The sequence below is a fragment of the Barbatula barbatula genome, assembly GCF_947034865.1.
Source record: "Barbatula barbatula genome assembly, chromosome: 13".
NCBI classification, from domain to species: Eukaryota; Metazoa; Chordata; class Actinopteri; order Cypriniformes; family Nemacheilidae; genus Barbatula; species Barbatula barbatula.
The window spans coordinates 12771195-12798480 of record NC_136776.1 but is presented as its reverse complement, the minus strand read 5'-3'; the positions used below and the strand labels follow the sequence as shown (position 1 = coordinate 12798480).

At 37.5% G+C, this 27286-nt stretch overlaps 1 protein-coding gene and 1 long non-coding RNA gene across 3 annotated transcripts in view; both read left to right on the top strand.

The window, feature by feature from the left end:
- LOC306902704 overlaps nt 1-27286 on the top strand; it is a 202514-nt gene that overhangs the window by 44649 nt on the left and 130579 nt on the right. The window lies entirely within an intron of this gene.
- On the top strand, nt 19182-21277 carry LOC306902393 (uncharacterized protein). Its single transcript, XM_079470915.1, has 2 exons — nt 19182-19282; nt 19379-21277. The coding sequence occupies exons 1-2, from the start codon at nt 19226-19228 to the stop codon at nt 20516-20518; spliced, it is 1197 nt and encodes a 398-aa protein (XP_079327041.1). The 5' UTR covers nt 19182-19225; the 3' UTR covers nt 20519-21277.

Genomic DNA, 27286 nt, shown 5'->3' with positions numbered 1-27286 from the left:
TCAGATAATAATTTCGATAATTAAAGGCCCTTTGAAATTAAAAACTACTATTCCCACTCTCTTTTTAAAATCAATGTAAAATGCATTTGCCCTCATAATGTTCGGTCACAACCTGAAAATATTTTCTTCCGCCCTCTCAGATGATGTCAGTTAACTTCTTAGACTGCTGCCATGCATGTCAAAATGCAACGCGTGTGTTTATATATCCAATAAAATCGCAATAGAAAACACGCCTGATATTTTTCTTATTTGATATTCTGTTTTTCTCTGAAATTCTTCTGAAAAAGTAAGTAAAAGCAATCGCAATTTCCTTTAGCATTGCGTTAACAACGCAAGGTTGTGGGTTCGATCCCAGGGGATTGCAGATACCTATGCATAAATGTACAGGATAATGCAATGTAAGTCGTATTTGAATATGCCTACTATAGTACATGACGAGAAACAATGGCTAAATGGCCAAAACCATAGTTACCATGGTATTGTGATTAAAAACACGATACTAACATGACACGCGTCCAAAAAACCATTTTACCATAGTCAAGGTCGCTGAAACATTGTATCTTTTTTGATGAATTATCACAAGATTTTGTCAGGCTTTATTCTGTTGCATACACAAGTCTTTCTCCCTCCCTCTCCTGCATGCTGACTCTTGCCTCCGACATTGTATATTCTGTTTGGTCGTGCCGGTCCACAGTGAACTCTGCGAAACGCAAGAGTGTATTTACTGCGCGGGATGGCGAACATGTTGTGAAAGGTCAAACACAGCCTCGTATCGAGCGCAGACTGTTAGCGAAATCTTTAAAAACACTCGTTATTTCAAAAAGGAAACCCGCTCCAGCGTGGACCTGCATTGTTGTCAAAATGGCTCTCAAAGGTCAGCTGTTTGACCGTCTATATTAGTTCCCGCGCACATCGCCACGACCCCTCGCACCTCTGCGTACCTCTATCGATTCCCTACGTGCCCTCCACACAAAGATGTCGCAGGAGCTCGCTAAACACATTGCTGGCTTTTAAAAGAGGAGTGCAAAAAACTGATAATCGGATATAAAGGCTGAATGCGAATGAAAATTCAGCTGTAAAGAAACAGAATTGCATTCTGGGAAGATCAATGTCTGAGTAACAGGAATTCAAATGGGTCATTAAGTTTATGAAACTGATGAAGTTTTACGTTCTGAAGAGCTGGAACAAAAATTCAGAAATTGTGCTGGCGTGGGCATTGACTCGGACATCTCTGTTCTGTTATTCAGTTTTATATATAATTATAAAAATATATATTTTCCACTTCTGTCCACCTGAACATGCAATTAATATGTACATTAATATGTTGACATTGATAACCCACTTTAAACCAGATGATAACTTTAGACGAAGATTAACCTTGTATGCAACGCATGTTGTCAGAGATCCTTCAAACTTTGACCCAACGAGATCCAATGAGACTTGACAATCAGTCCCGACGTAATAACGCAATCGGTCACAAGATACACAAGAATCAATGGTAGCTGACGTATCACTTCGTCTGGTGGTCATTTTAAACGTTAAAATCACACCCCATACGTCACATCAAAATTATAGCACAATATATAATTGTATATTGATGTTAGACAAAACTACTGCCAGTAGAGGCACTAATTCAGTGAACGGTCCGGTGCGTCATAAACAACTTTTCTTTTCGTTTGGGTTGGGTTGGAGGGACAGGTTGTTATTTCTTCATTGTTTGTCTGTATCCTCATCAAATGTATGTATAGGATTGACCTTTACTTCTTATTTGACTGAACAAATATATTTTTGTACTTATTCAAAGTTCTCCTAAAGGTGTTCGTATACTCTCATCCGTTTTCCGAAGAAAAAAGTGCAAGCTGTTTGGCTAGCTTTGTTAGCATTGTAAACATCATTTTTTGGCATTCATTTATGATAAAAATTTGTCGTTGTAAATGCGTAGATCTGTTTTTTATATTTTTACAGAAATGTAACGAAGACAGACGTGTAGTTTTGTTTACAGCAACATGCACTGATCATTTATAGGAAATACGACCAGAAAGGTGTATTAAGGAAAGCAAAATAGGACAATGTTAATATATAATTGTATATTGCCTTGCAAATGCGTGTGAAGGTTTTGCGTTTTCAAGAAACATTGGATTTGAAATGACACTCGATTGCTTATATGCTCCATTACTTTTTTTAAACAAATTAATTCTCCCTTCATCTGATTGTGACTTCTGAAAACTGACTCTGTTTTGTTACGGCATCTTCATTAGACCACTACTTCTTTTTGTAAGCGTAGTAAACCAAGAAGCATTAAAAACAAACTATTGATTTGATTCACCTGATGAAATAACAATAGAAGGTGTGAAATAACTAAAACAAGCATTATTTGCCATCATAACCTTGTCGAACTCAATAAAAATCTCTGTGTATACAATCTGGAAACTCAATGTGACACAGCGAGATCATACATCACCTAAGAATGTGTGGCTTTGGGAAACAATCCAAACCAGATTCACAGCGTTTGATTTGTGATCTATATAGAATTGATGCATACGCATATCCACAATTGATTTATTTGTAGTCAGTAGGATCATGTAATGTCAGTGTCTCTCAGACTACATAAAAAAGATTGTCATTAAGTTCTTGAAACGTTTTATTCTTTCTGTTTTTATACATGTATATTTGCTCTGAGTGGGTTATTGAGGTAGATTACGCATTCATCTTCGAATACCCATGTATTACAAAGGCATTGGGCGTTTATGTTGAAAAGCTTTGCTCAAACAAGAGGATCTTTGTGATCAAATGTTTAATGTGAGATCATAGAATTAAGTGAAGATTATTCACAAAGTGCACGTAGGCAGCGGCAAACTTCAAAGAACACACTTGAGATTCACTTTGACAAAACGCAACTTACAAGCGATTGATTATAAAAGATTTTGTCACCGTAAGCATTCAAAATGAACCAGTTTTTTATGCTTTTGAATCAGATAGGATAAGTCATTATGGACTTTTTGAACACTACTCTACATTAGCGAAGGTAATCTTCAAAGTTCTTCTTTCCCACAGGAACTTGGTTTCAAGTTTAGCTGTCAACATTTACTCAACCTTTTTGTCATTTCAAACTTGTATGACTTTTTTTCTTCCGCAGAACACAAAAGTTATTCTGACAAATGTGGTTATCTGGACCCCATTCGGTTTCATTGGTTTTGTGTCCATACCATGGAAGTGGATGGGGTCCAGTGTTTTTTGGCGACCAACTTTCTTCAAATTGTCATCTTTTGTGTTCTGCGGAAGAAAGTCATAAAGGTTTGAAATGACAAGAGGATGAGTAAATGATGACAGAATTTTCATTTCGAGTGAACTATTGCTTTAAGTGTTGTGGGTTAACCATGGGATTTCAAGTCAAATGGATTCTTCACCCATTTTGCCCCCCATTGACTCCCATAGTAGGAAAAATACATTATTTTCTTCTCTTGAACACAAAATAAGATATTTTGAAGAATGTAGGAAAGGCAAACATTTCTGGGGCTCTTTTGACTACCGTTGCATTTCTTCCTACTATGGGAGTCAATGATTCATTACTGGAATTGGGAAAAAGACTGGGACGGACTGGGAAAAAAGGTTAATGATACACTAAAGAGGACATGGACAGACTTTCAGGGCAATGTATTCAAATGAATTCTGCTTTAATAACCAACATTGTGATCAAAAAATCAAATGTACTTTATACCATGTAGGCTACTTTAAAATCAGTTAATGCACGGCTAGCTGTGTGTTGTCCCATACATATTCTATATTATTACTAATTATGATTGTATTACAAATGATTATACTGCTAAAATCACCCCATTTTATATTATTTATACTGCATTTTTCTAAATAATACGATATATATAAACATGTTTTATATAGGAAATATTAATCAAATGTAATAGGCCATTTTAAACTGAACATTAACAAAAGTCAGGCTTTACAACAGCCAGTTTGATTTGTCAGTCAAACATCAGCAACATCAAATCAACTAAGGATATATATTTGGCATATGCACGGTTATTGTAATGTGTGCCTTTGAGCACACTGCAGGGATTTTGTGAGACAACATTTGCTGTAAAGCTGCTTTGTAACAACATGTATTCAAATAGGATTCGCTTGATATGATAATTATTTAGTGAGTTAGACATTTAGAAACAATTATGAAACATTTCCATATCTCTGTGTTCTTGTACATTACTGCTTTTCCAATCGCTTTAGATGCCAACACAATATTTCAATCGTTTATTGTATGGAAGTAATTCTTCCATCATCCAATATAGTAAGTATACCAATGATCATTTTGCCTTCATGACCTTAAGTCTCTCTGTCCTTAGTAGATATGGGACATATACATATTTTTACTCAAGTACACATTATAAAGTATAAGGCATATTTTTAACTCCATTTCATGAATACCAAATTTTTTCTTTCATACCAGAGTGCATTCAAATATGTGACCCTGGACAACAATGGGACTTATGGGTCGATTCGTACATCATCTGAAAGCTGAATAATTAAGCTTTCTATTGGTGTGTGGTTTGTTAGGATATGAAAATATCTGGTGGCGATACAACCGTTTAAAATATCTAAATATTGAGAAAATCACCTTAAAAGTTGTTAATCATATGCACTGTAGCAGGCCATCCACTCACAAAAGATAAAGTTTCTATATATTTACGGTTTGAAATGTTCAAAATATGTTTATGAAACACAATCTGTCCTTAATGTCTAACAGGTTTTTGGGCATAAAAGAAAAATAGTTCATTTTGACCAATTCAATGTATTTTTGGCTGTTACTAACTAAAGTATTTTGAATGTATTAAAGGTCAACTTTAGTAGGAAAGTAAAACTAGCTAAAAATATTATAATTTTATAATGAGTTCAGCATTTACAAAGTGAAACACTCAAAGTAAAGATACTTGAAAAATATACTGTAGGCCTACTTTATTCCTGTCCACTTCTTCTACTCGTGTTTGAGATATTTAACACTCATGAACAGCACGATTTAAGTCCCAAGCATTTGGTGCGACTGGGCTATCCTAGAAATATATCCATCCTTTCAAAACTGATGAGCCTGTTTATTAAGCTTGTTTATTTTACTATACACACTTATATGGTTAGTTGCATTTTACTATTTGCGTGTAGCACAATTATTTTTCTTCTCTGCTGTCCACTACTAAACAGAATGGAGTTGTTGTCTTACAGACCTCTTAAATTGGCTGCACAAACATAACGTCACTAATCTGTCTAATTGCGTGCATTACATGTACATTAAAGGGAAAGCATCTGATAACCAAGTGTTTAATGGAAGCCGGTTTTACAAGGGTTCATGTACAGCACTGAGCATGCATTCCTTTCCCCAGATAATAAGACCGTTTGGATGCATGTGTTCTGTTTCCGTGCAGTGGTAAACATGACATGACCTCCAGAAGCGATATGTTTAGACTGTTTTTCCAGTATGCATATGGGTGGATGGATGGATGGATGTGACATACAGTATATTACAAAACTGCCAAACATGGAAAGAAATATAAATTATATGATTATTTACACATGGTGTTCTTAATAAAGGCATATGCATCTGAAATTGGAAATATTTGGGAAAACCAAGGATATTTATAGGAAGATTTCTCAAGAAGTCTATTTGCTTAGCTCGCTTTCATCTCAGATATATCCAAGAATGTGGGGGTGGAGTGTTCTAGTTCACCACCATACGATAGTTTTCTATATACATATAATTCCCAGATGATCTAATACTTTTTTCAAAATATGCAGAACACAACAGATTAATTCACTGTTTGCGAAACTGTATACCATAATGCAACGCACTTCTCTTGACCTTCAGTTCCCATGTGATAAGTTGGAGGAATTCAGCCATGATTTTGTCATCTTATCAGAGAATCATTAAAACATTTTGCAAAGAGAAATGCCAAGAAAAACAACTCGTAAGATGATAACTGGACACCACATGCAATACAGTTGGGCCACTTGATCATGTAGCATGCTGCAAGCGTTTCACTGACTTTTTTATTTAAAAGTTATGTTTGCTGCACGGTATACACGCTATACATAATGAAAACTGGTATTTTATTCCGAACACAGTGTGAGATGGCATCATGCCACGGCTGACGCAGGAGCCCTTGATACTGTCACCTCCTCTAGTCTTATCTTCCTGACAAACCTGGACATTGGATCAGATCCTGAGACACAACCGCAGTCACAGCCAAACGTCGATGACAGCGGCCTTAAAATCCCAGCTGATATGAGATCAGGGCATTAGCTACGATCTCAGACAAACAGTACAGTGACACATTCGTTTACCCACTGCACTTATTACAATAATGGAAAATTGTAGAGCGAAAATTAGAACCATAAAAAGGAAAATGTGGAAAGATTAGTTTGACGTGTGCGTGTGTGCGTGTGTGCGTGCGTGTCTGAGGCTGTTAATGCAGAAGCATGCAGTGGCATTAATGGAGGTCTGATGTGAAGGAAATGAATGACCCTGAGCTCGGCTCTGAGATGTGTGCGGTGAATTGAGCCGTTGGTTGCAATTCGCAAACTCACCGCTAAATTTTACAAACTGGACCTTAAATTCTACCAGATATTATTTGTTTTTTGGGGTTAAAACCCATATACTTCACTACAAATAGTATTTTGTTGTTTCAATGTCGTTAAGTTCATTTCAAATAAAAAAGCTCAAAATAGCCACATTTTCTGTCATGACCAAAATGTGATTTCTTTTTTTTTTTAACCGTGCCTTTGTATCTTCGTTTCTTGCTTTTCAGTCCATTTCCTCGATTCTTGGGTATTTTTCTTTTTGATTTGTGCTGATGTTTGATCTAGTGTTCTCCCTAGCAAAGGCGTGGTTCTGCCTGATGAGACTTCCAGTTTAAATGGATGTACAACTAGAACCCAAAGCCTCCAGCAGCTCTTTGGTCCAGACATTCATCACTGAGCCCGGGGAAGGTCAGCCACCGCCTCTGATATATGTCACAATGCTGCTCCCCTCCGGGCAGCACACCTGCTTTTAAAATTCATGAAATTATCATTTGTCACCTCTACACCCTTATGTCACTGACACTCTTATTGTCAGGAAACACATTAGGGTAACTTTAGCTTCTGCTGGGCAGCGGGTTATCGGAGTTTAATTTAGCTGTAGGGGTCCATTTTTGGAGATAGTGTTCAGTGAATGCATTTCATATATATTTTGGAATGTAAGCTAGTAATGACAAGGAAGTATGTGGTACTATATATATATATATGTAGGCTGACCAGATGTACAAACTGGACAGTACGGCCTGATCTAACGCCCAAAACTATGTATGACATTCTTTCTTCAGAACACAAAATATATGTTAATGAATGTTGGTAACCAAACAACACATTTGCACAAAGATATAAGATCGTAGGTATTCATAACAATTAGATACGTTGCGAAATAGTTACAAATTGTCATGAATTTTTCAGCGTTCCATTGTTTCAAGTCTCAGCTCACCCTTGACTATAGCTTAAACTTGAAAATTAGTTGTACCTAAGCACTACTTACTGTCAGCCATAAATATCAACTAGTCTAATGGAAAAATGGATTTGTTGAGAAATTATCAGAATATCAGTTTTAAGGAGACGTGTACTGGGTCCCAATGGAATTTTGGTCGGTATTGTATATGTCCTGAAAATTAGTTTGTGAACCAGAAAATGTTTGTGTGCATAGGGTGATGAGCCATGTTTGGCCATATTGGTCATCATGTGACACTGTCATTTATTTGCCTATAAAACAAATCAACTTCCCTTTGGGGACTCTAATAAGTGTCATTGGTATCACTTCGAGTGCAATTTTTTACAGCTGATGAACAAAAAAATGGTTACAAAAGTGTCCACACATTTAAAATATGAAACTGCTGTGTGCAAACAACATTATTTTCTTTAAAATGTAATAAGAATGCTAATAAAGTTATTGTTTTAGTTATTGTACAGTATACAAATTTACCAGCTTTGTATACTGTGCTAGGCTTTAATAGACTAGTTTTCGATGCATTGAACTGTAGTATTCATTTTAGAGTTAGAATATAGATAAATCATAAAGTATTTTTTATCTCGGTTTCTTTGCAACCTGAACTCTTCAAAAGAAGATTCAAACCCTGATAACACACATACATCTGGGAGATGTCTATTTGAGCATTTACATCTAGTTTATGTCTCAAAGATGTTTATAACTTGGAAATGTCTTAGAAAAGGCTGGTAGATGTTTTCCGAATCTCCAGATCTTTGGCAGACATCTTACAGAGTTACCCGTGTTCTCTGAGAAACTTTGGTCATCCACAGTTAAAACATCACAAGGCCACACTTCCAACCTTTTCTCTTTGTCCGTTCATGCTCATCCAAAGAATGTGATGCACGAATGTGTACAAATTGAATGCGTAACTGCGAAAAGGAAGCAAAGTTTATCATACAGTATTTTCCATTACTAAAAACGAGCTCTTTTCGCACTGCTCAAGCAGAACCCTCAGTGTGTCAGGAGCGTGTGAAGATAAATTTCTTTCTCTGGAGAGCGCACATGGTCACTAGAGGCTTCATTAGCTAGTTTAATGGAAGGAAGGAATACAGTGCCAGCAGAGCAATTTTCTGTTTTGGGGGCTGACGCTCCTAAATAACGTGTTAACGTGCCACTGGTGTTTACTCACTTTTAAAACATAGCATGTGGCCTATTTTAAGGCGTCATTAGTGTGTTTCTGACGCGAAGGAAAAGGTAGTGTTATGTTATCTTCTAAAATACCTGTTTATAACCAACTTCTGAGGTAACATTTTCTTTGCAGAGATTGACTTCCAGAATTGATTGGGTCAAATTCAGTAAAACAGTCCATCCAAAACTACAGATTAGTTTACGGCCTAGAGTAATAATGATTTATGGATAAATATGTGTTTTTAATCAAAATACACACTTCATTGTTTTTAGATAAGCAACTCTAGCCCTCGTGCATCAATGTTCACCTCATATTATTTTAATGACAAATTTATAAAAATGTCCTTGTGTTACTAGTACTTTTACGCATGATTCGAAGTCTCATCAGACCTGACCATGTGTATTTCCCGTGGGCCATTGTTGGACTTGACCCCGTACGATGCAGCTTGCAGCTTTAATTTTCATTGAAATCATTCGAAATTGCGATGATAGGGTTTGAAAAATGGGTTCGGTTGAAGTCATCACTACGGTTGTTATACTTCTGTCAGCTCGCTTTCTGACTGTGTGTCATTTCTTTCCACATGCCAGTCAACATAGCACTTGCACGTTTGTACTCTACTAATATTCGACGTGTAGAAAATTTTGGATTTGCGATACTCGATTTGGACTTGACCTAAGGGGAGGAATCTGCCTATTTACCTTGTAGTGAATACCAGACATGAGTATTAAATTAGGGTTGTGCATACGTATGCAGCCTGGTTATTTTCCATTTCTTTCCCCTAAATGATTCCTATTGTTGTTCACTTTAATATATAGTTTGCAATTTCACAATTAAGGTGGAACAAGTTCCAACATGATACATCTTGGTTTCCTTGAGAAAACTTGCAGTTTTAACCGAGGTGTGTAGACTTTCTATATCCACTTTAGCCGTTTAGTGCTTTCACAAGAAGCTCAGTCTTTTCTTCTTCTGAACACAGCTGTTATATCTGGCAAACCTAAACTCTTGTAGTTAGATAAATATTTTTTCTGCTTTGGGTGTGTGACCTAAAAGGTGTTTTACATTTTGTTGCAGTGATTTTTATAAATGATTTATCCATGCACACCATGAATCTTTAATTCATTATCCCTATCAATCCCTTTCCCCTCTCAACAACAACTCTTCAAACACATGACGCAAGCAACAAAAAGGAGGGACTAAACTGACTGTCCAATGGCCAGGGATTTTTACCCCTCCAGGTAGAGGTCTGCATCATTATGCACCAGATTTTTTGCGACGCGGGAATACATTTCAGAATAAAACGTGGTGGTGCGTCATGCATTTTATTTGCAAGGTCCTTGCACGCAACATTTGTGTAACGACCCTCATAGCGGGCTGTACCGAATAATGATGGCAGAGCAAAGTGTGGATGCGCTGTCCTTGAAGGACATTCAACTTGGACTGGAAAATGCTCAGTTTACTGTCAAGGAACCCACGTCAGGCAAGTCTGATGTACGTATGGGAGCCTTTTTTGTGTGTCATGAAAAAAAATGCCCTCTGCGCAATGTGATGAATGCCTAAACGTTTTACCGTTCAGGTAAAGGCTGGAACCTTGGGTTTAACATCACAAAGGTTGGTTCAGGACACCAAACTGACATTTACTAAGTCTAGGCAGATGCCAGAGCAGTTTAAGGAAGAGACCACAGAAAAATTTGTTGAATTTGTTTGCTAAGACATTCGACCGTATGATACTGTCTACGGAAAAGGCTTCACACAACTGGCCCGACATTTGGTCGACAAGGCAGAAAAAATAGGATAATTCGATGTCAATGAAATACTACCACACCCAACAACAGTGTCAAGAAATGTTGAAATGAGGGCTCAGAGTCTGCGTAGACATGTTGTGGACAAAATCACTGCAACAATATCGATGTTCGGATTCGCATTTACAGCAGACATATGGACAGAAACCATTTTTTGTCTGCAACCATCCATTCATCCGTTAAAGAGCAATCAAGGTAGGTAAGTAGCCTTTCTCTTCCCGATACTGATTCCGATACCTGGGCTCATGGTATCGGCCAATACAAAGTACTGATCCTATACCTTGGTGTGTATCTGTATATACTCTTACCATGTATGAATTATGAACAAGTACATACAGTGAACTAGAGTGTTTCATCACTTTTACCTGTTGGTTAAGATGGTGTGGGTTAAGCACTTAACGCTGTTAGCAAAACATTGTTGATGTAGCTACAGTATGTAGATACAGTATTTATTCGGAGGACCTGTCCTGGACCACCAACACCTCATGCCTGGTCAAGAAGGCTCACCAGCGTCTCTTCTTTCTGAGGACACTGAAGAAGCACCAACTGTCTTCAACTATCCTGGTGCACTTTTATCGCTGCACGATAGAGAGCATCCTGACCAACTGTGTCACAGTCTGGTACGGGATCTGTTCTGTTGCTGAGCGCAAGGCGAAAACAGCCCAGCGCATCACAGGAACTACACTTTCTCCCATTGAGGACATCCAGAAGAAACGCTGTCTGCGTCGAGCTCGCAGCATTCTCAAGGATTCCTCTCACCCAGCGCATAGACTGTTTACTCTCCTGCCTTCCGGTAGGCACTTCCTGTGCATCCGGACAAGAACCAGCAGAAACAGTTTTTTCTCCAGAGCTGTTTCATTATTGAACTCTACCCGCCACTGATTCCACTACCCCTCATACCTTTAACTTCAATGCTGCTATAACATTGTTTACATGGCACTACAGGGTAGAGGTATTGCACTACAGGGTAGAGGTATTCACGGGTCCACTAAGATCCGAAAACCCAAGGTCCAGCCCGAGATCCGAGCGGGTTCGGGTCTAAAAGATTCACAGGAGCTTCGGACACGGGTCAGGTATATTATTAGTGTCTTCGGGTCAAGTAAAAAATTGTTTTGCTTAATTGACCCGAGGAAGACCCGAACTATCCTGTACAATAACAGCGCGTCGCTTGTGTGTGTGCGTGTAGTTACCAACTCTCCTCCAACCCTCAGCCGATCGGTTGAAAGCCACGCAAATCTTCCGAAAGTCGCGGTGATCTAAAAAAAACCTTAGAATTGAAATCCCGAAGTTTCCAACGCTGCAGGGGTTTGCACTCGATGTAGTTACCATCGTATTCAGGAAAAACATACTTCCACCAGGCGACCAGAAGTAGATATTAAAAGCACATTTCAGTACTACGCGGTTTGGAACACACTGTTGAGACAGAATGTTCGCGCGAGTGGTTGCCATGTCGTCACTTATTTAGATTTGATTCCGCTAAAACTGGCACAACCCATTTAGCCTCAGTTTGCGCAATTTGCCAGAGCAAAACAAGAGGATCAACGTGTTCATTTCCATATCAATTTCATTAATAAACGTCGGTTTACATTCAGGTCTAGTCGGGTTTAAAAAATATATACGATGGGTCGGACTCGGGTCTAACTTTATCGGGTCTGTCTCGGGTCGGGGCTTTAAAATAAAAACATTATCGGGTCTGTCTCGGGTTCGGGTAAAAAGTGATTCGGGTCATTTCAGGTCGGGTAAAGATCTTTGGACCCGAGAAGACCTCTACTACAGGGCTGCCATGCATGATTGAACTGTACACACCAGTACTTCATGTTATCTGCTCTACCGGACTGTTTACACACAGCATCCTTTGCACTCTATACTGCTCACTTGCACACCATAAATATTATGCTGAAAACTGCATTAACTCATCTATCGCACTGCAACTTCAATAACTGCATTAACTCATCTACTGCACTGTAACTCTATTAACTGGATCTACTTATCTACTGCACTGTAACTCTATTAACTGCATCTACTTATCTACTGCACTGTAACTCTATTAACTGCATCTACTTATCTACTGCACTGTAACTCTATTAACTGCATCAACTCATCTACTGCACTGTAACTTCAATAACTGCATTAACTCATCTTCTGTACTGTAACTCTATTAACTGCATCTACTCATCTACTGCACTGTAACTTCAATAACTGCATTAACTCATCGACTGCACTGTAACTTCAATAACTGCATTAACTCATCGACTGCACTGTAACTTCAATAACTGCATTAACTCATCTACTGCACTGTAACTCTATTAACTGCATCTACTCATCTACTGCACTGTAACTTCAATAACTGCATTAACTCATCTACTGCACTGTTACTCTATTAACTGCATCAACTCATCTATCGCACTGTAACTCTATTAACTGGATCTACTCATCTATCGCACTGCAACTTCAATAACTGCATTAACTCATCTACTGCACTGTAACTCTATTAACTGGATCTACTCATCTATCGCACTGTAACTTCAATAACTGCATTAACTCATCTACTGCACTGTAACTCTATTAACTGGATCTACTCATCTATCGCACTGCAACTTCAATAACTGCATTAACTCATCTACTGCACTGTAACTCTATTAACTGCATCTACTCATCTATCGCACTGTAACTTGAATAACTGCATTAACTCATCTACTGCACTGGAACTCTATTAATTGCATCTACTTATCTACTGCACTGTAACTTCAATAACTGCATTAACTCATCTACTGCACTGTTACTCTATTAACTGCATCAACTCATCTATCGCACTGTAACTCTATTAACTGGATCTACTCATCTATCGCACTGCAACTTCAATAACTGCATTAACTCATCTACTGCACTGTAACTCTATTAACTGGATCTACTCATCTATCGCACTGTAACTTCAATAACTGCACTAACTTATCTACTGCACTGTAACTCTATTAACTGCATCTACTCATCTATCGCACTGTAACTTCAATAACTGCATTAACTCATGTACTGCACTGTAACTCTATTAACTGGGTCTACTCATCTACTGCACTGTAACTCTATTAACTGGATCTACTCTTCTATCGCACTGTAACTTCAATAACTGCATTAACTCATCTACTGCACTGTAACTCTATTAACTGCATCTACTCATCTACTGCACTGTAACTCTATTAACTGGATCTACTCTTCTATCGCACTGTAACTTCAATAACTGCAATAACTCATCTACTGCACTGTAACTTCAATAACTGCACTGACTTATCTACTGCACTGTAACTCAACTAACTGGATCTACTCATCTATCGCACTGTAACTTCAATAACTGCATTAACTCATCTACTGCACTGTAACTCTATTAACTGCATCTACTCATCTATCGCACTGTAACTTCAATAACTGCATTAACTCATGTACTGCACTGTAACTCTATTAACTGGGTCTACTCATCTACTGCACTGTAACTCTATTAACTGGATCTACTCATCTATCGCACTGCAACTTCAATAACTGCATTAACTCATCTATTACACTGTAACTCTATTAACTGGATCTACTCATCGACTGCACTGTAACTTCAATAACTGCATTAACTCATCTATTGCACTGTAACTTCAATAACTGCATTAACTCATCTACTGCACTGTAACTCTATTAACTGGATCTACTCATCTACTGCACTGTTACTCTATTAACTGCATCAACTCATCTATCGCACTGTAACTTCAATAACTGCACTAACTCATCTACTGCACTGTAACTCTATTAACTGCATCTACTCATCTACTGCATTGTAACTTCAATAACTGCATTAACTCATCTACTGCACTGTTACTCTATTAACTGCATCAACTCATCTATCGCACTGTAACTTCAATAACTGCACTAACTCATCTACTGCACTGTAACTCTATTAACTGCATCTACTCATCTACTGCACTGTAACTCTATTAACTGCATCTACTCATCTACTGCACTGTAACTTCAATAACTGCACTAACTCATCTACTGCACTGTAACTCTATTAACTGCATCTACTCATCTACTGCACTGTAACTCTATTAACTGCATCAACTCATCTATCGCACTGTAACTTCAATAACTGCATTAACTCATCTACTGCACTGTAACGCTATTAACTGGATCTACTCATCTATCGCACTTCAACTTCAATAACTGCATTAACTCATCTACTGCACTGTAACTTCAATAACTGCATTAACTTATCTACTGCACTGTTACTCTATTAACTGCATCAACTCATCTATCGCACTGTAACTTCAATAACTGCATTAACTCATCTACTGCACTGTAACTCTATTAACTGGATCTACTCATCTATCGCACTGTAACTTGAATAACTGCATTAACTCATCTACTGCACTGTTACTCTATTAACTGCATCTACTCATCTACTATACTGTAACTTCAATAACTGCACTGACTCATCTACTGCACTGTAACTCTATTAACTGGATCCACTCATCTATCGCACTGCAACTTCAATAACTGCATTAACTCATCTACTGCACTGTAACTCTATTAACTGGATCTACTCATCTATCGCACTGTAACTTCAATAACTGCATTAACTCATCTACTGCACTGTAACTCTATTAACTGGATCTACTCATCTATCGCACTGCAACTTCAATAACTGCATCAACTCATCTACTGCACTGTAACTCTATTAACTGCATCTACTCATCTATCGCACTGTAACTTCAATAACTGCATTAACTAATCTACTGCACTGTAACTCTATTAACTGCATCTACTCATCTATCGCACTGTAACTTCAATAACTGCACTGACTCATCTACTGCACTGTTACTCTATTAACTGCATCAACTCATCTATCGCACTGTAACTTCAATAACTGCACTAACTCATCTACTGCACTGTAACTCTATTAACTGGATCTACTCATCTATCGCACTGCAACTTCAATAACTGCATTAACTCATCTACTGCACTGTAACTCTATTAACTGGATCTACTCATCTATCGCACTGTAACTTCAATAACTGCACTGACTCATCTACTGCACTGTAACTCTATTAACTGGATCTACTCATCTATCGCACTGTAACTTCAATAACTGCATTAACTCATCTACTGCACTGTAACTCTATTAACTGGATCTACTCATCTATCGCACTGCAACTTCAATAACTGCATTAACTCATCTTCTGTACTGTAACTCTATTAACTGGATCTACTCATCTATCGCACTGTAACTTCAATAACTGCATTAACTCATCTACTGCACTGTAACTCTATTAACTGGATCTACTCATCTATCGCACTGTAACTTCAATAACTGCACTGACTCATCTACTGCACTGTAACTCTATTAACTGGATCTACTTATCTACTGCACTGTAACTCTATTAACTGCATTAACTCATCTATCACACTGTAACTTCAATAACTGCACTGACTCATCTACTGCACTGTTACTCTATTAACTGCATCTACTCATCTATCGCACTTTAACTTCAATAACTGCACTGACTCATCTACTGCACTGTTACTCTATTAACTGCATCAACTCATCTATCGCACTGTAACTTCAATAACTGCACTAACTCATCTACTGCACTGTAACTCTATTAACTGGATCTACTCATCTATCGCACTGTAACTTCAATAACTGCATTAACTCATCTACTGCACTGTAACTCTATTAACTGGATCTACTCATCTATCGCACTGTAACTTCAATAACTGCATTAACTCATCTACTGCACTGTAACTCTATTAACTGGATCTACTCATCTATCGCACTGCAACTTCAATAACTGCATTAACTCATCTACTGCACTGTAACTCTATTAACTGGATCTACTCATCTATCGCACTGTAACTTCAATAACTGCATTAACTCATCTACTGCACTGTAACTCTATTAACTGGATCTACTCATCTATCGCACTGTAACTTCAATAACTGCATTAACTCATCTACTGCACTGTAACTCTATTAACTGGATCTACTCTTCTATCGCACTGTAACTTCAATAACTGCATTAACTCATCTACTGCACTGTAACTTCAATAACTGCACTGACTTATCTACTGCACTGTAACTCAACTAACTGGATCTACTCATCTATCGCACTGTAACTTCAATAACTGCATTAACTCATCTACTGCACTGTAACTCTATTAACTGGATCTACTCATCTATCGCACTGTAACTTCAATAACTGCACTAACTCTTCTACTGCACTGTAACGCTATTAACTGGATCTACTCATCTATCGCACTGTAACTTCAATAACTGCATTAACTCATCTACTGCACTGTAACTCTATTAACTGGATCTACTCATCTATCGCACTTCAACTTCAATAACTGCATTAACTCATCTACTGCACTGTAACTTCAATAACTGCATTAACTCATCTACTGCACTGTAACTCTATTAACTGCATCTACTCATCTATCGCACTTCAACTTCAATAACTGCATTAACTCATCTACTGCACTGTAACTCTATTAACTGGATCTACTCATCTATCGCACTGTAACTTGAATAACTGCATTAACTCATCTACTGCACTGTAACTCTATTAACTGGATCTACTCATCTATCGCACTTCAACTTCAATAACTGCATTAACTCATCTACTGCACTGTAACTCTATTAACTGGATCTACTCATCTATCGCACTGTAACTTGAATAACTGCATTAACTTATCTACTGCACTGTAACTCTATTAACTGCATTAACTTATCTACTGCACTGTAACTCTATTAACTGCATCTACTCATCTACTGCACTGTAACTCTATTAACTGCATCTACTCATCTACTGCACTGTGACTTCAATAACTGCACTGACGTATCTACTGCACTGTAACTCTATTAACTGGATCTACTCATCTATCGCACTGTAACTTGAATAACTGCATTAACTTATCTACTGCACTGTAACTCTATTAACTAGATCTACTCATCTATCGCACTGTAACTTCAATAACTGCATTAACTTATCTACTGCACTGTAACTCTATTAACTGGATCTACTCATCTATCGCATTGTAACTTGAATAACTGCATTAACTTATCTACTGCACTGTAACTCTATTAACTAGATCTACTCATCTATCGCACTGTAACTTCAATAACTGCATTAACTTATCTACTGCACTGTAACTCTATTAACTGGATCTACTCATCTATCGCACTGTAACTTCAATAACTGCACTGACTCATCTACTGCACTGTAACTCTATTAACTGGATCTACTCATCTACTGCACTGTAACTTCAACGACTGCATTGACTGCCCTATTGCACTGCAACTTTAATAGCCAATGTCTATAATCTATGCACACTTAAGTCACTTGCACTATTTTTTTTCTAAATTATTATCTGTTCATAGCCACCTGTACATTAATGTTCATAGTGTTAATGTTCATAGTATATAGTCATCTGTATATATTGTTCATAGTACATACCTACTGTCATATTTTCATAGAACATACCTACTGTAAAGTATTTTCATAGTCCATGCCCACTGTATAATATTCTCCTAATATTGTATTCTGTATTTATTCACTATATATCCTGCACTTGCTAATTGCACTTAAAAAATAATCTGTTATATAACTGTGCATCGCAATTTTAATGTTGCGCTTTTAAATGCATGTTTTAAGCAACTCAAATGCTTTCAGATGGAGCCGCATTTCCCACAGATCACAGAGCATGAACCTTCATGAACAAGCTGTGCATAAAACTAAATTGCAGCCTTTGCATTTCCCTATTTAATCACGATTTGAATGGGAATTGTGATTTATCGTGCAGCCCTAGAAATGACGGAACCCCGTGAAATTGTTTAATGTAAGAGTCCTTGACTCAACTCCTTATGTTGTGTTGAACTGACTGTTTAGAGGTGCAAACACATTTGGTTTGCCGCCTTCACACATTCAGAGAGAACATGTTGGGCATGTGCCTTTATCAAAAGCTACTTGATGACCGTTAAGATTGCGGACCAGGAATATACTTGCACTACATTCGGACCCACTCTTCCATGACCAGGAAGGGCATGTCCTTTAATTTATAGGTAGTTTATGGCACAATGATAAGAACAAAGTCTCAAACACTTTCATCATTTGACAGATAAAAGTATTGAACCTGGAACCAACTAACTCATAAAGCGACAACAAACTTTTTGACCATAAATTATTTTTGTGTTAACAATCATGGCGATCAGCTGACTTCAGATAACCATAACTTTTGTTAGATACAATACAAGGCATCAAATTAATTTAAACCGATTTAGAAAAGGACTGAAACCAGCTTTCATATTGGTATAAAAACCTGTAATATATGACATTTAACCTGTGATGGATTTCCCAGATCACTATCGCATTAGCTCTTATGAGACTGGCAGATATGAGCCGGTGTTTAGTGTTTTCACAAGAATTTCACAAGAAAATCAGTTTTCCTCGGAACACAACACGCCTGTCTGGCAAATGTAACATTTATTGCACAATTTCTCAGTGAGCCGATCGGCCTTGTCTGGATAAGGCCTTTCCAGTTAAGAGGAACTTAGTTTAGTTTTATCAGAATCCACCCCCTTTCTATCTCATTCTGGGAAATAACCGCCCTCAGGTCCTATATAAGACTCAGATCTGCAGGCAGATTTCACTCGGCTTGATACAAAAAAAGCAAGGAAAGGAAAAGCAAGAAGATGGCAAGCAAAACTGCAATCGCAGGCAGCAAAAGGCAGAGAGACCCCTCTGCTCAGGTCAGACATTATATTTAACATTTAGTTATTATAAGGTAATACTTTATATCTTTAATTTGCTTGCATTTTCACTCAAAAAAAGTGTTCTCTCACCAGGAGTTAAAGATAAAGTTTTTGATCAATATACCTCTGAAGGTGGATTCAGCGGATGAGGCACAAAAGAGGTGTCGTTATCTACTCGATGCTCTATATGATAGCGGCTTTAAGGAAGAAAACAGGAGCGGCAAAGACGTGTTGGAAGACATCGCTGTGATTTTTGGCATGAACACAAAACACAGCCCAGATGCAGATCGTGTCCTGAAGAGTCTCGAGACCTTTAGACACGACTGTAAAATTAAATATTCTATAATCACTTTCACATGGGGAAGTGGTGGCAAAATAGCACAAGATGCGACTGAACCACCATTCCAGAATATTCGAGAGCATCTGAAAAATAACGCAGCTACAAAAAATCTTGTGGATGAGTTGAGGGGGAACGATCGTAGTTGTCTGGTTTACTTTAGTTTTGTTGATAGCGACACTTTCTTCTTCAACAACATCTACAGTGAATACTTACAAATTGTGAGAGAGGAGCTGAAAAATGACAACATTCCACCCACCGTGATGTCAACCGGTTATGAGTTCCACAGAGGCTGCGTCCATCACACTGCGAGTAGGCTGGACCGCATGATTCGAGTAGCCCTGGCAGAAGTCGATCCTCTCCTTGTGTACTACCCAGAGCCCAACTTCTGCGTTCTAGTGCATGACTCACTCAACACTATTGAGGAGAGTTTCATCAAAAAAGGAAGGAAGAACATGGAGTCACCAGTTCTTATCAGTCAAGTCAAGAAGCGTGCCAATTTTAAAGCAGTGTTTTCTGAGAGAAACCCTATCATCATCGTCGTTCCGAAAAGATTTACGCTAAGTGACCAAGGCCTGAAGACTGGACAGTCAACTCTGAATGAGATGAATTTCGCAAAGGGGGTTTACTGTAATGGGGTGCTCACAAATGAGGAAACATTTAAAAAAGAGGGAGTCGCAAATGAAAGCAAAAAGATGAAAGGAGTTGTCGGAAGCAACAGAGGCTACATTATTCAGTTATTTCAATGTGAAAACGACAAAGAATTTGAGAAGCTGAGTAAGAGAAATCCATTCAGCCAAGACGGACAAGTTGCCCAAAATCTTGTCGATGCTGTTAAAGAAGCAAGAGAATGTCGAAAGTTTATTTATGAATTTAATGAAAAGCTACCATCGTAGAAACGGTTGAGTTTAAATTGATGTTAAATTTGGGTAGTTCGCCACAGCCCTTATTCTGATTGGAAAACGATGTCATGCGTCTTGTGTATCACACAAGTGCTGGTTTTATATATTGATGCATTTATACAGTACACGTGTGCGAGTTGAATCACGAAATTGTTAACGATTTATCATCTAATCTAATGACATTATGAAATTGCACCTGAGACAAACACTTTAACATGACAATTTACACATTTGCAGCTTAACCGTAGCAGCATTAGTATTATATAGTAACTGCATAGTAAAGTTAGAGGTAGACGTAAGTGAAAATACTTGTTTCCGTGGAGAATCAAATAATACAGTATAAAGTTGAGATGATGGAGCAGCTAATACAGACTACACGATCAGAGTCTTGAAAGACCATATAGACGACAATAACTTAAATTAAACCTTACAGTTTTTTCTTCAATTTTGCATATAAGTTTGTTATATCCACCTTGATGTTATCTTTTTATATAGTGAGTATAACGTTTTATTTCAAAAGAAGCTCACCTGGCAGTTGTTTTAGTGTCTTTCTGCAAGAATGTTTTATTTCACTGAAGGATATAATATATTATTCAGGATCACTATATATGTATGTAATCTGTGCCATTTGGAAGAAATATACAATATCAACAGAAACATTTGCAATAGTAAAATTAACTTGCTGTAGCGTTTTGGAGAAATTGTTGTTTCCATTATGAACGAATTTAAAACAATGTGTAATAAAAAAAACTAATGATCATTTCCTCTACGAGTCATCCCACACTATATGCGCTAGACATGTGAACAATTGTTACTTGCATTTAAGAGAAATTAGCATTTTCTTCACTTTAAAAACCTGAAAAAAATACACGGATGTAACTAGAAAACATGGATGGTCACATTCTCTAGTTGACTTTCCACATTAAATGCACACCACATATTTAGGATTAGGACATATTCAACTTTAAAGGCCTATGAGTCATTGTATAATTAGGGGTACACGTCATGTCCATGGACTCTATTATCAATTTGACTAATTCATTAACTTCACACTTTAAGCAATGATACATTTTATATAAGGGGACAATTCTAATTGATTTAATACAAAAATCCATAAAATACCCATTTTATCTTGCAAAGGTGGCATATTCTATACTGGAATTTGTTGTTTTGGTGCTGTCCGATTTGGTCAAGATGAGGTTTTGCTTTTCCGATTAGCTCTAAAATAGATGTATAAATTTCTTCTAAATTTATTTCTCCTAAAAATCGTAATTTCCTTTTTGGAGGGAAATTTGAAGACAGTGGGGTAAGTCATAACTTCTCCTCTTCAATGTTTTATCCATATTATTGTCTGCACATAGAGTCGATTAATTGACAACTGTTATCAACATGTTCAGTTCAACTTGCATCAAATGTTATATTAATAAACAATGTAGAGAAAGAATATAAAAACATAAGTTAATCAAGGTCATGTACTAACTAGTCCAAGGTCAGCAGTTGGCACAAGGCCCTAAAATGGCCGAAATGTCAACTGTTACACCTCAATGATTGACAATGTTGGCAATTCAGTGTCAATTTATTTTATAAAAAGTAATTAGAGCTTAAACTTGCCAAATAATAAACGTTGCACATCAAGAGGATATAGTATTCAACCACCTAGTTTATTTATAAAAAATGTTCTGACATGTAATGTACCCCTAAATATAGAATGACTCCTATAATAAAATATGGAAATATAGCAAGCAGCAATCACAGGGTCAAACCCTATTAGAGTAAAAAAATATGTGGCCATGTCTGATCATGAGTTTTTGAAAATCAGATTTAAAATCATAGTAAAAGTACTACAGACACAATGTAATTGTGTATAACCGAATTGTTGCACCAGATGCTGAACATTTTTGTGTCAATACTTAAAAATATTGCAAAGAAACAGCCACATGACCCTACGCTTACCTTCGAAGATTTCGATATTTTTTCTAACTTGTTGTTAGAAATGTGTCTAGATGCTTTATACCAAATTTTATGGAAATAGGACACGTTTTGTTTGGAGGAGTTTCAAAAAAAATATTTTTGCATAATTATGCTGCATGACAAATCTGGTATCGAAGTACTTGTCTTGAGACAACAAATCTTGACCATTACATGACTTTCTTGAAATTTCCATGTTAAGCATTTTCATAAATTTCATAATCTCTCGGCCTCTAGGGGGCGATGGCATAAAAAGTTACAGGCCCTCTCAGAATATGGCCTCAATGAAGCACACTAAGGTCTGTCGCGATATATCAGTGTGTTTGTGTTGACTATGCCCACAATGGCAGACATAAATAATAGGGGTCTTCGGGGCTTGACCCCAAATATGGAGCATAGCATATTGATACATGTTGCCTTCAAGTGGAGTGAGAAAATGGTGTAATGTTGAGTTTCAAGCACATGAACGGCCAAGTTGACTTCATATAGCGTGGGGTTTATAATCTATACTATTTATTATATGCTTTGGATTCACTTTCAGGCCGTGTGTGACTATACCTGTTTGAAAATGAATGAAAATGAAAAATATACCTGAATGTATAGGTAATAATAATTAATAAAGCCATTTCCATAACTTTTGTAATGGGCTACCTGCCTGGACACTTTATAGTTAAATTGATGTGGCATACATTTTTTATGCATGAAGTTTTGATTGAGTTACGCTACTTCCATGTTTTTACATTTACTTCCTATATATATATATATATATCACTCGACGTACTAACTGAGGGCCCACTCAGAGATACGAGTTTCCCAGGTGCACTTGAAGTCAACCTAAATATGCAATGTGGGGTCCATTTAACACTACGCAAATGAACGGTGTTAAAATTCCATGACAATTTTGCGGCTGCGGATTCAAGGGAAGGTTACTGCGGGATCCAGATGAACACGGCGTCAGTGAGTCCGAACACTATTACAGAGAAGTCTCTGCCACTCTATATCTCATAGCGGGAGAGCACCAAATCACCTCTCTCCCAGCCAAACCCGACGACACTCGCTCAAATAGGACAAGACAGGTGGGGTGAATTGCTTCCCTCCTCGCAGTTCCTCTCCGTCTGGCAATTCGTGAGAAATTCTCCATTTCGTTGAAGGTGTATAAGACAAACCCGATAGCAATATCTCCTTGCCGTTTAGACAAGCTTTTTGTCCGTCATGAGAAAAGAAAACTCTTTATTTTGTTTATTCATTTTATATGGCCATCTGTGTTTGTGTTGGCTGAGATTTTATGCCCCGTAATCTCAGATCCAAGCCGAATGACAGGGACGCTGCATCATGTTTAGAGTGATGCTTTTGAAAAGACGCGGTTGCTGTGGCTGGCATGTATCGATGTTTGTTTTTAAATGGAGCTGTATTAAGGCCAGGCGAGGACCCCATGACTGGATTTTTCTTTGGCCGTGTTTTTTCTCTTCCTCTCTCTCTCTTTCGTCAGTGAGATGTGAAGGGCAGTGATGTAGGCTGTATTGTCCAGTTGCTTGCATGAATCTTTCATTCTGTCAGTATCCATCAGTGGGTGACAGGCCGTCGTGTGTGTGTTTGTGCGTGTGTGTCCAGCAGCTGAAGTAAAGGAAGTGATTTAAGAAGAAAGCCGTGCTTGCATTGGGGGGGCTAAGAGTGCACATTGATTCTTCAGATAGGGTACAAAATGTGCCTTACAGATTTACATTTTTTAAGGCAAATTCTCTTTATAGGATTTTATGTGTTTACACTACTGCAGTTTAAATCCTACTGGGAAGTTTGTTTGAAACTCTTTTAATGTTTTTAGGCCAAATAATTGTGCAACCAAGCATCTTGTTTTAGGTATCACCAAATTATTGTAAAAAAACAGCAGGAATTATCTGTAGGATATTGTTATTTTTATTATTAGTATTAATAACAATAATAATAATTTAACTTAAAAAAAGGTATTTATTTGTATGATTATTATCAAAAATAAATTATTTAAAGAATATTATTGTTGTCGTTATTGTTAAATATTATTGGTATTAACGTTGGTAATTTATATTGGATTAGTGGTATTAATATTAATACTGAGCTGAATTAAGTTACACTATTACTCCAGTCCGTAATGTTATTTTGTCAATGTAAATGCAATATTTGCCCAAATTTATGAAAGACGTACAAATATTGTTTAGAGAATATTGACACCTACTTAGATACAATAGCAAAAAAACGCTACATAGTAAAAACAAACGGTTGCAACAAAATATTTTGAATATAAAGAATATATATCACATAAATACATACTTTCTATTTATCCCGTTTTATTTCATGTCTCAAAACTATGCTCTGTATATATCTACAAGCCGTTTCACCTGCTCGGAATCTGGTTGCTGTGATCAATCGCGCCTCTAAATAATGATAGGCATTACCCTGTGATAGGTTATTAGAATATAAAAGTGAAATATGGGCTTCAACGTTGTTATTTGTTGAGGTTGTGCTTCGCTTTGTATCATAAATTGTCAGGTGTTAAATTATGCGACCGTTTCCGTATGAAAGTAGCCATAAAGTATAAATGTTTTAACATGAAATCCAAATTGACCCGGTTTACCTTCGTAACGTGTTTTCCTGGTGTTATAGTTTACAATTCATCGGCACTGGCCATTTCAAGAAAAGTATGTGTTTGAAATCTTTTATCAAAATGCAATAACTTGTTCAAAACAAAACATACAGGAGGCAGTGCTAGAGAAGCTGATGTGTAGTGAAAGATCCTCCCATTGCAGAATACTTCTGGGACCTTGAGAAATGGCATACCGATATGCCGATGTATTGGTATTGTAGATTAATCAGATTTCTTTATTTGTTTTAATCTATTGGTTATAAGCAAAACTTGGCTTAGATTTTGTATCGTCATGATTCTCCATGGATGTTATTTAATCCTCATATGCATACACTTTTTCATTGTTTTACTAAAATTATTGAATTTCCTCTGCAAAGCGAAAACCTTACTGTCCACGTCCCTGCACTTATAACAAGGGAGGTATTTAACCTACCATGAAGTACCCTTTAATAAGACATCATCATCTCCAACAAAGCTTGCAGTACGGCACCAACCCATCATAAACGGCACAGAAAGAACATGAGGCATGGAATAAAGATTTCCTTGAGAAAGATGAAACCCGTCAAATCAGGCCGTAACGATCCTCCCTTTTTGTTGTGTGTGGAAGGAGGTCTGCATTCAAAGCCATGAATGCAGCTCCGGCGCTCAAATTATACACCCGAGGATTGACTTTTGGCTTACGATGGTGAATCAGTTCCTCATATTCCAGCGCTTTCAGATAATTGTACTTTGCGGTCAATTTCCATCAATGAGTTTCCTCTTCTCCTTTAAACCTGCCTGCCCGAGGACAGTCCCTAATGAATCCCCCGGCGCTGTAGACATCTCCTCACCTTTGTTTTTCTTTCCCAACATGACCTTCTGATGACAGTGGACGACTCCCCCAAACCAAAGACGCCAATGTAACCGGTGACCTTTCATATGTGTATGTATTTACATTCGATGCAAATTAATTCATCTTTAATTTGCCATTGGGGGATGGAAAGCGGTGAATGAGAGCTAAACCAAGGGCAGACATCTTTTCTTGATGCAGTTGATCAATGCATGTCAGTCACGACTGAGCCAATGTTACTGTATTAGTTACAGTCGCCCAGTTACTATCGGCCATCTGAGAGCAAAGAACATTTATATGATATTAATATACTATGATTTAATACCTGCATGACATGCTGAAATTATGACTTACTATTTTTAAAGAATAATTTGATGAATGAATCATGTGCAGCAGTTCTCATCTAGCATACCTAACCACGTCACCTGAATGAACGCACATCATTAGAAAAACATACGTCTTGATTCAGACCGTTCCCTGAGGACAACAGATAAGTAGTTTCACAAGCATTCTATGTGTATTATCACAAGTAAATACCTACTGGTTTTCTGCTAGCTCATGGGTCTTCTGAAAATAAATATAAGAATTGTGTTTTCACAGTGCCTTTTATTTACCGACCAGCACCTTAACTAAAGTATAATTTCTCATTGTGTTGTTCGGTTACACAAAAAGATAACTAAATCAATAAAGAGTACTAGCTAGGATCCTTATCTTAGGATATTGTATTCAGAGGCTTTCTCACCTTAGTAGAGATCTCGCTCATTTCCGAATCGGCACACAAAATCACAGATTCTTATGTTAATAATTGTAATGCCGTCCGAACAAAGTGTTTGTGCATTGATTCGCAAATCATTCTCCACATGACGAAGCCCATTTTTGATAGTTTGTTTCCAATTAACGGCTAAATTACTTTGCGGGTTCGTACGCTCGAGCGCCTGCCGAGGCGCACCCCATTCCCTTTCTCGCGTTTTTGGTTTGTTGGTCCCCTGACAGCATCTATCAGACTGCAGGTCTTAATAATAAATGCATGACATCTGCAGGTGCCTACAGACAGGAAATGTGTGCTTTTCGAGGCACAAAATCTGGTCGGGTTTCACAGTTGCCTACGTCTCCCAAATAACTCACTTTATGGAAAAATGTTCCCTTGTTCAGCAAGCAATTGCATGCTTGAAGTTGTCGACAGAAGGAATATGTGTAACTTTTTGTTCGTGAGACAGCAGATGTTTATAGACAACTAAATGGAGCTTTTAATTTAATTAGGTAGAATTATAGAGTAAAAAGGGAAATGGAGGAACAGCGGGAAATGCGACAGTTATAAGAGCTCTCGTCACGCCCGTTGAGCAGACAT